This window comes from Clarias gariepinus, chromosome 3, assembly GCF_024256425.1.
Source record: "Clarias gariepinus isolate MV-2021 ecotype Netherlands chromosome 3, CGAR_prim_01v2, whole genome shotgun sequence".
Classification (NCBI taxonomy): domain Eukaryota; kingdom Metazoa; phylum Chordata; class Actinopteri; order Siluriformes; family Clariidae; genus Clarias; species Clarias gariepinus.
This window is the reverse complement of record NC_071102.1, coordinates 24,056,216-24,074,311: the sequence shown is the minus strand read 5'-3', so window position 1 is coordinate 24,074,311 and position 18,096 is coordinate 24,056,216. Positions and strand designations below refer to the sequence as shown.

Sequence of the window (18,096 nt, the reverse complement as noted above, 5' to 3'; positions counted from 1 at the left end):
ACGTCACAATGCCCAAACCCTTAGAGGGTTCCCTTGGATGTGTGGTCTGCAATGTGAAGAAAGAGGACAAGGAAGAAAGTATTGGATGGCCTTTCTGATGGATACAGGACTAGAAAAGACGATTTTCTAGGTTTCTAGCAGGAAGACTGGGTTTAAAACATGTCTTGTGTGTTTTGAGGATTTTTATGTAACAATATATGTCGTATTGTATTGGCAGATTTGTTTTCAACGCCTTGGCTGCGCACACGGTGCGCAGGATTGACCCTCGTGATGACGTTAACACCATTCAGACGTCATTTGACAGCTCGCGCAGATTCAGGAAGTAAAAAGCGCCGTTGTTTTTGTGTCCTGCTTGTTTTCTGTTCTCCAATATAAAGCACATTCCTGCGGGCCGAAATGGCGACGTTTATTTCTGTCCCGTTGAAGAAGTCTTCAGAAGTTGACTTGGTTAAACCGCTGTCGAAATTCATCACCAGCGCTTATCCTGCGGGCGAGGAGCAGACGGAGTATCTACGCGCGGTCGATGAGTTGAATAAACTGCGCAAAAGTGCTGTGGGGAGGCCGCTGGACAAACACGAAAGCTCGCTCGAGGTCCTCTTACGGTGAGCGCCGCTAATGCTAATACCGATCTCACACGTGACATGTTTTATCCGCTAACATTTTCCTGATATTTTTTAGTCAGTCGCCGCGTTATTGTTTTTAGCCAGTGTAATATGATCCAGCTAAACGGATGCCTCCTAGCTTATTAGCTTGCTATTTAGTTCGTTAGCTTTGTCAGTTGGTTAACGGAAACTTCTGGATTGTTTGAATTTCACATTTTTATATTTTTAAATTAAGGACAAGTAGTGTCTTAACGGTTATCACAGGGTTACGTTCAAACAGTTGCGCTAGCTGTAAGATAAATTAGCTACGAAAACTAGCAAGCTAGCAAAACCTATCGCTAAGCCTTGTTTGGTGCACTACGGAAACGCTGACAAATCTCGAGTGGTTGCCAAAACTTTGTTTTATATTTTAAACTAAAATACTCTAAATAAAGGTTTTACAAGCAGGTCACAGTTTATGTTCGCAAAATGTTTTGTGTGTTTTTTTCATTTATGTATGTTAAAACGCCACACCTAAAGCCTGAACGCCGCAGTTTTAGGCTTAGGTGGTTGGTAAGTTAGCATTAAGAGAAGTGTCTGTGTGAGAAGAGAGAGTGTATCACACAGATTTTACTTGTTTTCTGGATTTAAAGTTTGTTTCCAACGCGCATGCGCAAGAAGTTTCCATTTTATTAATTGCTCATCTGCCAGATAACGTCAGCCTTTCCTCTTCCTGCCTCTTAAATCAGTCTAATAACTGTTTTATGGAAGTCATGAACTAAAGGCTGTTATTTCAACATACTCGCTAAACAATTAGGTAGTAACACGTTCATCATAAGTTCTATCTAATGTATGAAAAAATTTAATAATTTTTTGTGGCAGTATAAATGTATTATTTAAGGCCTTTATCTCTAGCTTGTTTTTAAGGTTGTCTAAGATTTTTATATAAACCTTGACACAGTGAAAACATATTTATTATTATTATTATTATTATTAAGTTGGCATCTTAAAGAATGCCTCTATTAAGTATGAAACTATTTATACAGCTATAATAATAAACTTCCTGGTTTTCCATGACTTACTTTTCCGAGCCAGGGGCATGATGTCATGTTAAACCATGAGCAAGCCTCGGATCAACTTGAGAAAGATAAATTGGCCCTGTTAAACCTTAGCATACACTCAGTCTATGCTTCTAGCTATTGTTTTTGTGCCACTGTGTAGTTTCAACACCTTTGTTTGAAGAGGAAGTAGCTGTAGTGATTTAAGTCAAACATGTTGTATGTTAGTAAAAACTTGAACGATTAGTGATTTGAATATTTCCTTTATAAAAGGAAAAGAGGAACCGGGATCCTAATTTGTTAAACAAAAATAGAGGTGCTGCTGAAGGGGTCTTTGTCTCGTTGTTTTTCTTAACGGTGCTTATAAATTATTTTTTTATTTTTCGTTCATGTGATAGAAATCCAGACATAAAAGGGAAACTATTAAAGCGTCTGATTAATAAGAGTGTCTGGCACAGGTATAATAAACAGTGTAACATTACTCCAAGGGTATGTGCAGTGAGGTGACCGCCCATGTTGTGAAAACACTGAAGGAGAATACGAAACGCTGCAGTGACTCATCACAAATGAGTGTCTCGGACATGATTTCCAACTTGCCTGACTGCTTCTGTGCAACTTTTCCCTGCATGCAGTTGACTCCTCCACAATCCATTAAGTTTCTCTTCTGTGGAAAGTGAATGAGCTGAGTGTTGCTGTAGTGACTGAGCTTTTTATTTGCTGCCCTCTTTCTGGGCTAAGATAAATAATGGATATATTTGCTCTACGGACACTAAAAAAAGGGTGTATTCTGTTTATATTAGGAGGAGTTTTTTTAGACACGCCTTCAGGGGAACCCCAATTACGTAGAGATTTATCTGTAAGAGAAGCTTAAAATAAGGGAATTTCTTGTCCTGTCAACACGCTTTTCAACATGCCACACCATACGAATCAGTGGACATTACTGTTTTTTTTTTTGTTCGTTTTTTTTCTCCTTGTGTTATTAGCATTACGTCAAAATATTTTAAACAGCCCAGTCACATGAGCCTGAGTCAGGCTTTTGTGTCACTGATCGTACCGGCTTAAGTTACATTTATCGAGGCATGTGCTTTTCTCATTCCAGTGTCACTGAGAATAAAACATGCACTATTATGCATACTGTGTATACTATAGAGTAAGCTAGTTTTAGACTCTCTACTAGTAGAGATGCTAAAGAGATACCATGAATAATATACTCACCTCAGGCTTTATGGTTTCTATTTATGGTTAGATTAGAACGTATAGGTTTAAAGGGAAGGATTGTGTTATTCTGTCACATAATCTTTGTCAGCTATGGACGTTTAAATCTTTTTATTTTTTGTATTAAACATTCCTGGATATGCAGAAGGCCTGTGTGTGTTTGCATTAGGGCTGCAGGATTTATTAAAATCACAATGAGATTATTTTGACACATATTACAATCGCAATTTAGATGGCGATATTTTACCATAAAATGTACCATTTTTAAAAAAAAATTAAATGTATTTATCTTTGCTAACAGCAAATAATGCCCAAACTATCTCACTAAAAGGATCATTTCCAATATTTTCTCAATTCTTAAGTCATAAAAGTATAAAATAAAGAAATATAATAAAAGAAATTATTGACCACTCTGCATAAATTGTCTGTATGTATATTACCTGTAATAAATTGCTGCCTTTTGCGATTATATTATTGCTCATTTTGTCATTTAGATTTTTATGCAATTTATTCTGCAGCATGAGTGTTTATGTGTAAGAGAGAGCATATCGAGGACTACAATGCCATGTTGACTTATCAGTTCCCCTAGGCCATATGTGATAAATGATTATTCTGGGATGTTGAAGAAGACCACAGGACGTATATGTATGGAGTCAGGACATACAAGGAGCTATGTTAAATTATTACATGTCATCAATCATTTAGTGTATTGTTCTTTAAACTATACATAATGTATGTGTTTTTCCTTAAACATGTTTGTAAGTCCCTGGTAGCACTCAGAGGTAAGGTATAGTTGCTAAGATAATAAGCAATTGCTGTTCAAATAAAATATTAAAATATATTATTAATAATATTTACTTTGCCCTTTTCTAGTGTTTGGTGGTGGGTTCTTGTTTTCCACCCCAGAAGAAACATTTTTTACAAAAAGAGACAAGAAAAGAGCATACTGTACAGACAAACACATGCCGTCAAGAGCAACATAGCGTTAGATTCAATGTAGATTTTGGGTGAAGATTTTTGCCGTACATTTTTTGATCCTGTGGTGGCAAATAATAATTTACTTAGTCTTATATATCTATTTATTTACTCATTAAAAATAAATGCATCAATTAAAAAATCTGTACTGCACAGTTAATCACGTAGAAATCGTAATATAGACCTGTGCAATTATTTAATTGCAAAAGGCTGAAATTTATTACAGTTAATATCTGTATGGTCAGGAATTTATGTCGATTTTGTAATAGTTTATGTATTCGTCTATTTATCAGAGTCTATAAATATTGGGAAACATTCTTTTATTAAGATCATTTGTGCAAATCAAATCATGCATCCCAATTAATAACCACAGAACCTGTTTGGCATGAAAAGAAATTAAAAGCCAGTAACAAATCCAATGTCATGTCAGTCTCATTAAATTATTTATTTATTTATTCATTAAATAGCAATTATAGCCACATACATCACTCAGAGTCAGTTATTGCACTGAATTTGAGATTAAACAGGACCAAGCACTTGGACATTATTGATAGCTCTAATCATATAATTTTCAACATTAGAAATCGTATTTATTGTTGGATTTATTTCATGCTTTGTTTCAAACTGATCTTTTTTTTTTTTGTCTTCTTCTTTACAGGTACTATGATCAGCTCTGTTCAGTCGAGCCTAAGTTTCCTTTCCCAGAGGTAATCTTTCATACATCTGTGTCTAAATGAATGCATCTATGATCAAATTAGTTACACGCACACTTAAACTTTGTATACACCGAGTGTAATTTGTGTTTCAGCTGTGTCTTACATTCACATGGAAAGATGCTTTCGATAAAGGATCTTTATTTGGAGGATCAGTTAAACTCGGTAAGTCTCACTGTCTTATGCAGCTTCAAATGCAATTGTGATATTAACCCACCTGACATGAACGTTGCAATTTATTACAGGACAAATACTTCCAGTATAGTTACGACCAGGTCTGTTCGTGTTTTTCAGCTTTGGCGAGTGTGGGCTACGAAAAGACTTGTGTATTGTTTAACATTGGCGCACTCTCCAGTCAGATCGCCTCAGAGCAGAACCTGGACAACGACGAGGGACTGAAGACGGCTGCCAAGTTCTACCAGGTGAGGGTTTCAGTTTACACACTAAACCCAAACCATTATCCATTTCTTGAATATTTAAGGTAAATGGTGGACAAAAGTCTATTGTAATCCTGTAACGCCGTTGTCTGTGTTTTTAGCTGGCGAGTGGTGCATTTGCACACATAAAAGACACGGTGCTGTCCGCTCTTAATCGGGAGCCTACTATGGACATTTCTCCAGAGACGGTGGGAACCCTCAGTCAGATCATGCTCAGCCAAGCACAAGAGGTCTTCGTCATCAAAGCCACTGCTGGTGTGTAACTGAGGTGTAAGCCTATAGGCTTTAAGCTTGTGACATTATTGTTAAATATTCTATGACGCGTAATCAAGCACACATTTAGAGCTCGTCTTGTGTGCATTTAAAATTTATTTTAATCATTAATGGGAACCACCAGGGCTGATACTGATCCAGTATCGTCATGATACCTAGGTACCATTACCTATTATGTAATTCTTTTGGTGTCAGTCTGGAGATACATGAATTGCCACACAAAAGAATTACAATATATAACTGAATCTATTCTTACCCTGCCGTCTTCGTTAATTAAACGCAGGGATGAAACTCTGGGTGCATGCCCATAACCTGGACATAATAAAGAAGCAATGTTGAAGAAAAAAAAAAATTTGACTAAGTCCCATAGTAACCAGTCACACATTATTTTGTCAATAGTGTGACAGCACTGACACCCATCATATATTTTTATAGTAGGCAGCGTGGCAGTGTATATTATTGAGCTCAAAAGAGATAACAGACTAAGAATGTTTCGTTTCTTATGAACATAAGCCAGGTGTCTCTACTGTAAAGCTGTGGCATTATAGAATACAATTGGTCACTATATAAAAGGGCAAAATGACAGACAAAAAGATTAAAAAAAATAGTTTTATTGCTTCTAAAGTAATTGTAAAGGCATTTTACAAAGGATTTTTTTTAAGAAAGTATATTTAACAAAAGGTTTAAAGCATATAAAAAAAATTGTCCACAGAAGAATTTAGCATTTCCAAATGTTAGTTTTGCCATAAATATTGATGCACACATACCTTCATGCAGTTATTTAATCAACCAATCATGGTACTGAAGCCCTGCAGTTACAGGTTGAAAGCATCAGGTAATGTTCATCATAAGCAAACAAACAGTTTCTACTGAGTGGGGCACAAACCAAACAAAAAAAAACTAACAATGAGCAAGTGGCAGTTGTGTAGGTCAGCTAGAAATAGCTAAATTTGGCAGGTTTGAGTTGCCTAGAAAGATCTCGTAATAAAATTACTCTTCACAACCAAGGTGAGCAGGAAAAGATCTCAATATGCACAACAAATTAAACCTTGAGCTAATGTGGTCTTGTGCTGCTTCTGATTACTGCATGAATGAGTAGGGTTGCAAGTCTTTCTTCTAAAGTGAACAACCATGTATTTTCTTTAAATACCAAAGTTTTATTAATTATTATAACAAATGTTGAAGTAAAATGTAGGTCATAGAAATGTGGGTAAGAGCTATTTCATTTAACTTCCGCTAATCTGTTTATAATTGGGTACATAAATCATAAATTAGTTAACTTTACATTTTTTGGTGCCATTTATTTGTTTGTTTGTCTGTTTATTTATTTTTACTCTACAGACAAGATGAAAGATGGCATCATTGCTAAATTAGCCAATCAGACTGCAGATTTCTATGGCGACGCGTTCAAGCAATGCCAGTACAAAGAGAACCTGCCCAAGGTATGTCCAAAAGCTGAGTTATCTACTATTACAGATGCATCGACTGGGGGTTTTGGTGCACACAGTACATGTCATTAAGACTGACACAATGCATGCAACCATAATGGGTGCACGTCTTTAATGGTCATTAGTTTCACACACATGCACACAAACCCGTTAAGAGTTCCAGTTTCTGCCCTCGTCTTTCCTCCCCACTGATCTGTGAGTGTGAACGCTGCATGAGCGTTGTGTGAAGGTTTGGTTGATGTTTGCTGAAGGTTGAGTGCTGATTTGCTGTTCTGTTCTCTCTTTCTGCGCCCTGTGCTGTGTGTCTGTGCTCGTTTGTGGCTGCTCGTGGTGTTTGTTCGTGGTTGCTGTGGTGTTTGTGGTTGCCTCTCCCTGGTCAGTATTTTTATTTCCAGGAAGTGCTTCCAGTCCTGGCTGCCAAGCACTGCATGATGCAAGCCACCGCAGAGCTCCATCAGTCCGCGCTGGCCAAGCAGAACAAACGTTTTGGAGAGGAGATCGCACGTCTTCAGGTAAGGGAAATAGAATACAGCATCAACTGCTGCATAACCTCCATATTGAAATGCAGAGAATAATTCGTTTCGGAAGCGTGCTTGTTTATCAAAACAATTGTATATCAAGGTAAATTTCCCTCATAACAAATAGTGGAAACTCAGACGATTTGTTCCACAGCCCCAAAATATTCATATAAAAATAATTAATACAAAATATGAAGTAAAAAATAAAACAAATTAACCTGCACTTTATCTTTAAAAAGAATCGTGGCTGTAGTGATTGAGACCAGAGAGAGAAGAGGGGGAATGGGGCTGCTGTATAAAACAACTTTCTCGCGCGCGCGCACACACACACACACACACACGTGTGCGCAGACAAAGGAAGCGACGGTGGCGGCTGTGTAGGAAGACTTTCTGACACACAAACACAAAATAAAAGATGCTTTATGCACACACACGTAGTCAGTGGTATAGTAAACAGTACACATGCGAACGGATGTTGAGTATACGAGTGACGCACACTGAGACCGAGCAGAGGAGACGATTACCCACATTTCAGCAGTGCAGGTGAGGAAAAAAAACATTGGCTTAGTTGTGATCACGTGATGCTCTGCGTCAAAAGGAGTGCATGCGTGCCACATGATACTTGATGATACTTGGTACTGGTATATTAAGACTCACTCGTTTATCAGGTCAAAATTTATTCTTAATAATTAATCTTGGCTCGTCTTGCGGAACACTCGCAAACTGGGTTACTCACAATCCAAGGTTTCACTGTGCAGTATTTAACTTGAAACTTTAACTTTTTTTTTGTAAATCCTAATTTGTGTATTTGTAATGATAAAAAAAATAATTTTTGTCAATTGTGCAGCATGGTGCAGAGCTGGTTAAAACCGTGGCCTCACGCTATGATGAATATGTCAACGTTAAGGATCTGTCTGATAAGATCAACCGTGCTCTCACAGCTGCAAAGAAAGACAACGATTTCATCTACCACGATCGCGTACCTGAGGTCAAAGACCTCGAGCATATCGGCAAGGCAACGCTCGTCAAGGCAACTGCCATTCAAGTACCACTTAGTCAGAAGTTCACAGGTGAGTCAAAGTCTAACCGATTGTGGGTTTCCTAACCCCACATCACACTATCAAAAACCAAGCTTTCAGTATTGGCGAGTAATATTTGCATTATGATAACGGTAATGCTGTCTAGATAATTCACAGCAAGCTCACACTACTGACTGTCAATAACGTCATGGAAACAATCCATGTACTTTGATTATCCAGTATATAATGTGTATCTGTCATGAAGCATACACTTAAAGAGCACTTTATTAGGAACACTGAACTCACTGTGATGTTAAAAAAAAAGAAACAAGTTTAAGATGACTTTTATTATGTGATACGGTGCTTTGTAATGCTGGAAGCAGCCATTAGATGAGGGTTAAACTGTGACCATGAAAGGATGCAGAAACAATGGTCAGAAACAATACTCAAAATAGGCTGTGGGATTCAAGCAACGAGTGAACAGACCAAAAGTGTGTCAATGAACTTTCCCCAACACCATTACACCACGTCCATCAGCTGGGCCGTTGACACGAAGTAGGTCGTGTATATAGATTCGTGCTGTTGGTGCAAATTTCTGACCATAACATCTGTGTACCGCAGCAGAAATCAAGGTTCATCGGACCAGACAGTTTTTCTTGTTTTCTACGCACCTGTTTTCTGCTCAACACAAGTGTATAGAGTAGATATATGGGATCATCTTAAATCATTGTGCCCATTCTCCATTGACCTCTCATCAACAAAGCATTTTCACCCACAGACCAGGCACTTACTGGATGCATTTTAATATATTTTTTCGATTGTACCTTTTTGAGTAAATTGTAAACCAGCCCAGCACGCACCAGCAATCATGCTGTAGACAAAAATACTTCAGTCACTTATTTGCTCACATTCTGATGATTGAAATTAACATTATCTAAAGCTGCTTGCCCACATCAGCATGATTTCAGACCACTGCCAGGTGATTGGCTGATCAGATAATTGCATAAATCTTTGTTTAGGGGGTCTGGTGTTCCTAATAAAGTGTTGAGTAAGTGCATATTATACAGTACATTTGTAAACAATGTGGGTGAAGCCAGTACACTCTTCTAAGTAGTACTGATAGCAGTTAATGCAGTGCAACTAAAAATGAATAAATAAATAAAAGTAACCTAACTGACCTCTAAGATTAACATGATCACTTTATCATTTATATTAACTGTGTAAGACTTTTAACTGTAAAGGATTGATTGTGTTTAATTTCCCTTATTTTTATTCACATGATTCATTTCTGCTTTTCTTTGTTCAGATATTTTTGAGAAGATGGTGCCTATGTTAGTGCAGCAGTCTTTAAGCATAGCCAGTTCCAGAAAGGCCGATCTGGTGAGCAGGCTTGTGGGCAGTCTGAGGGAGGCGACCAACCTCTGTAATGGGTTAGTTTGTAAGACTTGATTCTGGAATGTTTATTTAGCTGCTTGTTGTCCACTGTACATTACAAAAAATCTGAAAACTCCAAGGTCACATTCTTTTAGAAATGAAGCTTCGTAATTAAAGGAATTTATTTTTTTAAATGTTTTTTTTTTTTAGAAAATTATAGAGATTTTTTTATTTTTCACCAGACTTTTATATTTCTGAAGCAGTACATGTTCCACAATCTATAAACTATTCTGCATTATGTGAGTTAACCATGCTATATTTATTAAACTTGATTAGCTGTATCATGTTTGATTGAATTAGTTATCTTAATTTGTCAGGGTGTTGGCTTCTTTAAACCTGCCAGCAGCCATAGAGGATCTCTCTGGAGATTCTGTCCCACAGTCCATCTTGGAAAAGAGTCGTGCTGTGATCCAGCAGGGAGGCCTGAACAGCATTGAGCAGCTGATTAAAGATCTACCAGAACTGCTGCAAAGAAACAGAGAAATTCTGGATGAGGTTGCTGTCCTTCCCTCTTGTTATTCATTCCCTCTTTTTACATTTTTATATAATTGTATGAACTGTGTATAGTACCTGTCAGTTTACACACATTTAATTCAGTGGTCTTTCCTGAGTTTTCTTTCTTTCTACTTCTACTTGTCTTCATGAGAGCTAGTTTTATCATCATGGTGCTTGATTGGTTTTGCAAATGCACTTTTTCCTGAATAGCTGACCTTCGTGTCTTAAAATAACAACTGACTCTTAACTCCATACAGAATTTAAAATAAAAGATCCAGTATTGTTCTACAATGTAGAAAGTAAATCAGTAACCAAAAAACATTGACTTTTATGGTTTTTTTTGACTGATACTGTATATGTGAGACAATGGAGCAATTATTATTTTTTATATTTACATTTAATATTTAATGTATAAATGTTTAATTTAATATTTTTCCTCTTTTGATCTTATAGTCTCTTAAGATTTTGAATGATGAAGAGACGACTGACAATGAGCTCAGAGCCAAATTCAACCAGCGTTGGAACAGAACTCCATCTGGAGACCTATACAAACCCCTCAGAGCAGGTACACGCACACAAACGACTAGACATATGGTTAACTCAAACCCACACATGCGCATTACATCAAAAGGCTCGATATCTGATATTTGCACATATTTTCATAAAAACATCTATGTGCACGATTGTCATCTATAACATCTATGTGCACGATTGTCATTGTAGAGGGAGCAAATTTCCGAAACATATTGGATAAGGCTGTGCAAGCTGACCAGGTGGTAAAGGAGCGCTATAACACTCACTGTGAGATGATCGCTTTGCTCTGCAAACCGGAAAGCGAGTTGTGCTCTGCCATTCCTTCAGCCAACCCTGCTAAGACTCTTCAGGGAAGTGAGGTAAAAGAAAAATAAACAAAACAAAAAGTGATGTCAATGTACTACAGTATTCTACAGTCAGCATCATTTGTGTCTGGTGGTTAATATTCATGCACCTTTTCCTGTTACTATTTAGGTGGTCAATGTATTGAAAGCTCAGCTGATGCAGCTTGATGAGATCAAACGGGATCGCGAGGCACTGGAAGTAGAGGTCAAGGCAGTGACCTTTGACATGACGACGAAATTCCTCACTGCCTTGGCTCAGGATGGAGCCATTAACGAGGAGGCTCTTACGACCGGAGAACTGGACACTCGTTACGGCGCATACACACAGCGTGTTCAGAAGAACCTACGCTCCCAAGAGGACATACTGGCCCAGATACAGGTGTGCATTTTAGTAGGAACATGCTAGTATTACCTATATTGTGCAGGATAGCAAAAGTCAATCTGTGTGTTTACTTTGTAAATATATTGCCCTTTTTTTTCTTTCACTACTAACAATGCACCAGTTAAATGTTTGTTGTAACTGATCTAGGTGGATTGCTCTGGTCTGCTAATTTCTGCCTTTCTATTTCAGACGTCTCATCAGGAGTTTGCGGCACTTAAACAATCTAATGCTGACGCCAACAACAGAGAGGAGGTGTTGAAGAAACTGGCCTCAGCTCACGATAGCTACATTGAGATCAGCTCCAATCTGAGAGAGGGCACTAAGGTAACACATAATGTTAATGTAAAGTTAATGAAGACTAGTGGTGAACCTAACTACTAGGAGGGGAGAAAGTTGTCATTATTAATATTGAGTAATCAAGTATTTTTTAATATCATATAATCATTCATCCTCCTCTCGTTATTGGCAGACATATTTTTGACAGGCGAAAATATATAACCCTGCTACAGAAGCGCCACCTAATGTTGCTTGATGATTCTGTAATGTAAAATGTCAGTACACAGCCCTACTGAGATACAAACTTGTGTACAGAGTTTAGGAGCCATTATCTAAAAGAAGTAACAAAGTTAATCACTGTGCTAATGATGATAATGCATATTTATATTATTTTAGCTAAATATAGATTACAATATTCAGTTTGCAGCCTTAGCCTAATGATTCGTTTTAAAGGATAACTGAAATATCTTCCTACACTATATTAAAGTTAAAAGGTTTTTTTAACCTCTTGATTTTTTTTCAGTTCTACAATGATTTAACTGAAATCCTGCTGAAGTTCCAGAATAAGTGCAGTGACATTGTTTTTGCTCGCAAGACTGAGAGAGAAGAGCTGCTCAAGTAAGTGTGTGTGAGAGATATTTTAACCAGGATCCTACAGATGTTGGGAATTTGCTTTATCAAATGTAATTCTGTCCATTGCACTTTGAAAAAGTTACATTTGGTGAGTAAAGATGAGTAAAGAATTTATAACATTATTTTTAAGCAAAGCAGACCTATTGTAAAACAAATGTACACTACTTTGGCGTATAACATATGCCATGCATTATAGTTCTGCCTGTGCATACAACAGGTGATGAAACTAATCAGTTCTGGCATATCTGGCTGAAGAGATGAACTAATTAGAACCAGCTGGTTTACTTAATGGGTGAAACAAATGTGTGGTAGAATTTTTACTTTCTGAAGCCGATGTGTCCACACCTCTGCACAAAAATGGTTAAACTTGGGGATTCTCGAGTGAATTGTGAAACTGTGTGGTAAATTTCTGTACCCGAACTTCAGGAAGCAATCAAGCAGGCATGGATTGAATTGGGAATGGTTTTAAAAATTTAATTTTGCTTTTGTTTCAATACTTTTGACCCTCACTGTATGATTGACTTAGTATTCCCTAAAACTCTGGACCCTTTAATGAAATTTCTCATGCTTTGATATTTTCTTGACAGGGAGTTGCAGCAGAGTATCGCCCGTGAGCCGAGCGCTCCTTCATTTAACATCCCTGCTTACCAATCCACTAACCCAGCCCCTGCTGCGGGAGGCCCCACCCCTGCTCCCCGGACCGTTTTTGTGAGTTTCCATCACCCAATCAGATATGATTGTTCAAATAATTGATTTCTCTGATTATGATGTCACCGTTTCTGATGTGTCTAAAGCAGCCAGTGCAGCCTCAGGCTAAACCCCAGCCTCCAGCAAGACCACCACCGCCCAACTTGAGTGCACAGGCCACCAGTGGCAGCACCAGCTTTGTGCCTGACAGCCAAGCCCCACCTCTGGCCAGCTCCAATCCCCCACCTGTGGCACCACCCAGTGCACCAACACAGGCTCAAGGACCACCCTATCCCACTTATCAGGGATATCCAGGGTATATTATTCCTTTTCCTTCCCTCTTCCTTTTTTCCCCCCAGAACTATTCAAAAACCCCAGATTTAGAAATTAGTGGATCTCTTGTATGGATGATTTATATAGTTTGGTGTTTGTGACAACATTTATTATACAAATATAAGGTATATATTTTATATATATTAAAATATTTTAAAATAATTTAAAAGCCTCTTAACGAATTACAAATTAATCAGATTTTTATAAAACAATGTGCATAGACTGCATTAAAAATGCAAAATAAGGAGATAACTCAAAATCCCAGGATAGAGACAAATGTCTTAAAAATGTAATTGATGTTTTGGGTCCATTACCAATTTTTAAGAGTTGTGGGTGGCACGGTGGTATAGTGGTTAGCACTGTGGCATCACACACACTTCTTTTGGGTCAATTTGCATGCATGGTGGATTCCCTCCCACAGTCCCAAGACCTGCAGATTAGGCTAATTGGTGTTTTCAAATAGCCCCTGGTGCTTGTGATGGACTCTGCACCCTGCCTTTTGTTAGTGTTTCTGCCTTATTGATGTTCCTGATTGCTAATTAATCTGACTAGTAATGGTAGCTTCCAACTTTGGCCAGTCTGAGCCTTGTTTAATTCAATCCAATTCAATTTTATTTGTATAGCGCTTTTAACAATTGTCATTGTCACAAAGCAGCTTTAAACAATCACATTCCATACAAACTTAAATATTTATTTTGAATGTGTATGAATCACAATGGTCAGATAGTCCTGATGAGTAAGCCGTAGGTGACAGTTGCAAGAAAAAACTCCCTGAGATGGTAATAGGAAGAAATCTTGAGAGGAAACGGACTCAACAAGGAACCCATCCTCATCTGGGTGAATCAGAGAGCAGGAGTTGATCTGCATTCATACTGTGTGTTAGGTGGTATGAATGCAGATATATATATATATATATATATATATATATATATATATATATATATATATATATAAAATATTATTTTATTTATTTATATATATATATATATATATATATAATATATCATTTGTGTATGTTTAAATATGTGAATGTGTGTATGTAGATAGATAGATATACCGTACTTTCCGGACTATAAGCCGCGACTTTTGTTACACAATTTCAACCCTGCGGCTTATGCAGAGATGCGGCTAATGTATGCATTTTTTCTAACGGCCGCCAGGGGCGCTCGAGCAGAAAAGGTAAGAGTGAGACATGTGTTGTCGAGGAAGACGCAAGTCACAACCGCTAATAAACACCATAGAAGAAGAAATTTAACGTACGGTAACTTCGCGCGCTTTGTACATGAATAAAATTAGCATAAGCCTACCCTCATCATGGAAAATGCAAAAAGAAAAGCATATGACGCAGCTTTCAAGTTAAAAGTAATCGAGCTGGCCGATAAAGGCTCTCAGTGACTTTTACCGGTAGGTATGTGTTTTAGCGCTGTTAGCGCTCTGCTACCGTGCGTTACTTGCTGTGACTTTTACCAGTGTGTGTTTTTTTAAACAGCCCTGTTAGCGCTGTGTTACTTCCGTGTCACAGGCACTGTTTGGAAAGAAAAGCTAAGTTATGTTATTAAAACATTGAAAACTCTTTTTGTGTACCGTCTTTCTTAAATATCCCATGTTTCAATGTGGGCACATGCGGCTTATAGTCAGGTGCGGTTTATGTATGTACAAAATGGTTTTTCCTTTAAAATATGTACTAGGTGCGGCTTATAGCCAGGTGCGGGTTATAGTCCGGAAATTACGGTAATATGTTAGTTTTACAAAAGCCAGTTAAAAGTAAGAAAGGATCTCGTGGAAGCTACCTCAAACGCCTTCTGAATCTGAATACACTTCTCAAAATGTTCAGGGGTCATTTGAACCTTTTCTATGACTTTAATATCATGTAATTAATATGCATATAACTTATAATGTTTCTCTGTTTTTCTCCCTCAGGTTTTATCAAATGCCGATGGGTTATAACCCATATGGGTATGGGTATGGCATGCAGTACATGCCCTATCAGGCTCAGGGGCAGGCTGGTTACCCTGGAGGTGCACCTGTCCAACAGCCTTACCCATATCCCCAACAAGCAACCCAGCAACAGCCCTACTACCCCCAGCAATAGGCAGCAGTATCCTGAGCCTACTCCGTCAGCTACAGCCGTGCTGCCCCTGATATACTAGCACTCCTTGCTCTTACACTTTAATCTCTAACACTCTCTACTCCTCCTCTTCCTCCTCTTCGTCTTTAACACCTTACTTCTTCTGGGCGAAGATTAGAACACTAGAAGGACCAGTGGGATTTGCCCTGAAAACCCACGCCCACTCTCTCTTAAGGTTCCGAACAACGCTGTGCTCCGTTTGCGAGCTTCCCGATTCTCCCACTCGCACCCAAAGTCAAGCTGCTGGCCGTCTGCCTGCCGCTGTGTATACCTTATTTTTGTAACAAATATTGAATAGAAATACTCTAACATAGGATATGTAGATGTTTTCATACCAATATGAAAAAGATAATCAATAGGGAAAGAATGAATATTACTGTAACCTTACTCATTTCTCTTCATTGTACAATCAGCACTTTGGGGAATGGAAAAGTTTAACGAAATAGGCAATATCATGCCTTGTTCCTGTCTTTTCGAAGAAACTTTTTTTTGTTTCTCTCTTCTTATGTAATTAAAGCCTGTCTGATGCTAAATACGGCTCAGTTTCTCTATGGTAAAGCAATATTTGTTCCTGTTCTTTCTCCGCAGTCTTCTAATAAAGATGTGAGTATTGGATTGCAGCAGTGCTGGAATAAGGCTGCTTTTCAGGCAGCAGGTTTAAAATACATGCACATATGTTTTCCTTTTTAATTACGGAAGCCTAAAGAGACGAGGTTGCTTAAGCTGCCACTTTTTTTTTTTTTTTTTTTTTTTATAGTCATCTTTATGTCACATGAGTAGTGTAACAAGACTATATTGACTGAGATTTTTTTATTGGAAGTATTATTTAAAGATAAAGCCACCAAAGCATATTAAAACATCTGTGTAAGAAAAAGATCCAGTCCACCCCCCCCCCCCTTGACTGCGTTCCACAGTGTTCATGTGAATAAATAATGAACTGTGACACTGAACATCGTACTATTTTTAGTGTAACTAGACTAATAACACTGTGTTATTTCCTGTACCTAAATAGAACAATCATTATGTCACACCGGTAAATTCACATAAAACACACCGTGGTAAAATGTCACAGGATGTGTGGGAAGTTAACAGATAATAGTTCGGCTAATGATTTTACACAGATGAGTGTGTTATTTTCCTGTTTGTTTCGCACGCGTATACACGCGTAAATTGTAACCTTAATTTTGACAAAATGTCAAGTTTGACTAGGTGTGAGCTTTGGAAATTTTAACCACTAATCTAGCCACTACTCAAAAAGTACAACTGTATAATGTAAATTGATTTTTTTTTTTATTCAATTTTATTTATATAGCGCTTTAAACAATGATCATTGTCTCAAAGCAGCGTCACAAAAATGAAAAGAAAATTTATGGGTGTGTATGTGAGAGAAAAATGTGTCTAGATAATGCTAAGATTGTTTCTGATGAGCAAGCCAAGGGAGAAGGCGACAGTGGCAAAGAAAAACTCTGAGATGGCAATCAGAAGAAACCTTGAGAGGAACCAGATTCAACAGGGGAACCCATCCTCATTTGGGTGATAACGGATAGAAATTATATAACATCATGTGTATTATGCAGCTAAAAGTTATTTAAAGTAACATGTCCAGTTGGTAAGTCAGCAGGTGCAGAGGGCAGATGGGGTCTGGATCACTGGGAGCACAGGAGCAGGATGTGTAGCTTCAACCATCATAAAGCAGAATCCAGCTGGAGCTGGTACTTCTCTGGATCCCTCAGGATCCTCGCAGGGTTGGCCTTTGTCTACTGAAGCTGGCACAATCTCCAGATGCCTCAGGATGGGTAGAAAAGTTCAGAACAGATGGAGAGAATTAGCATAGTTGCCATTCAGGATAGGTGTACTGGAGTATGAGGTTATGGGATAAGTTACGTGTATGCCAGATTAAAGAGATTCGTCTTGAGTCGACTTTTAAACTTGGGAAACTGTGTCTGAGCCCCGAACACTGTCTGGAAGGCTAATTCAAAGCTTTGGAGCTAAATATAAAAAAGCCTTACCACCTTTTGTAGGTTTTGAAATTCTGGGAACTACCGGAGTCCGTAGTTTTGTGATCTTAAGGAGCGTGGTGGATTGTAGCGTATCAGAAGATTGGTTAGGTGTGTGGGAGCTAAACCATTTAAAGCCTTGTATGTAAGTAATACTATTTCGTAATTCATTCTAAACTGAGCAGGTAGCCAGTGCAGGGATGATAATATTGGGGTTATATGATCATATTTTCTGGATCGAGTGAGAACCCTGGTGGGTTTCTGCATCTTGGACTAACTGTAGCTTGTTTATTGAGGATGCTGGACAACCACCTAGTAATGCATTACAGTAGTCCAGTCTGGAGGTCATGAATGCATGAACTAGCTTTCGTAAGAGAACGATCCTCACTCGCTCGCTTCCAGTTACCATTTTATCCTGATGACGGTAGTGAAGGATCTGGAGCCTGTCCTGGGAACACTGGGCATGAAGCAGGAATGCACTCTAGATGACACACCAGTCCATTCTAAGGCACTGTACAAACATGCATTCATATCTAAAAGTGATTAAAGTACAATTAAATGTAACAGTTGACCTTAACCGGATTTTTTTGAGAGATCTGAGGAACCTAAGGAACCC

The 18,096-nt window shown here is 38.1% G+C and overlaps 1 protein-coding gene across 3 annotated transcripts; it reads left to right on the top strand.

Annotated features, from left to right (window-relative positions):
* The first annotated feature begins 294 nt into the window (after nucleotides 1–294).
* Nucleotides 295–16,016, top strand: pdcd6ip (programmed cell death 6 interacting protein). Of its 3 annotated transcripts, none has more exons than XM_053492360.1 (18): nucleotides 295–602; nucleotides 4,488–4,536; nucleotides 4,638–4,707; nucleotides 4,837–4,964; nucleotides 5,081–5,234; nucleotides 6,594–6,694; nucleotides 7,096–7,212; nucleotides 8,066–8,288; nucleotides 9,544–9,667; nucleotides 9,989–10,166; nucleotides 10,620–10,731; nucleotides 10,890–11,059; nucleotides 11,175–11,423; nucleotides 11,616–11,750; nucleotides 12,226–12,320; nucleotides 12,923–13,043; nucleotides 13,130–13,338; nucleotides 15,276–16,016. In XM_053492360.1, the coding sequence occupies exons 1-18, from the start codon at nucleotides 397–399 to the stop codon at nucleotides 15,445–15,447; spliced, it is 2,613 nt and encodes an 870-aa protein (XP_053348335.1). In that variant the 5' UTR covers nucleotides 295–396; the 3' UTR covers nucleotides 15,448–16,016. The 3 variants fall into 3 exon arrangements, with proteins under 3 accessions (XP_053348335.1, XP_053348334.1, XP_053348333.1); XM_053492359.1 differs by having other exon boundaries at nucleotides 7,081–7,212; nucleotides 13,133–13,338; XM_053492358.1 differs by having other exon boundaries at nucleotides 7,081–7,212.
* Nucleotides 16,017–18,096: the final 2,080 nt, after the last annotated feature.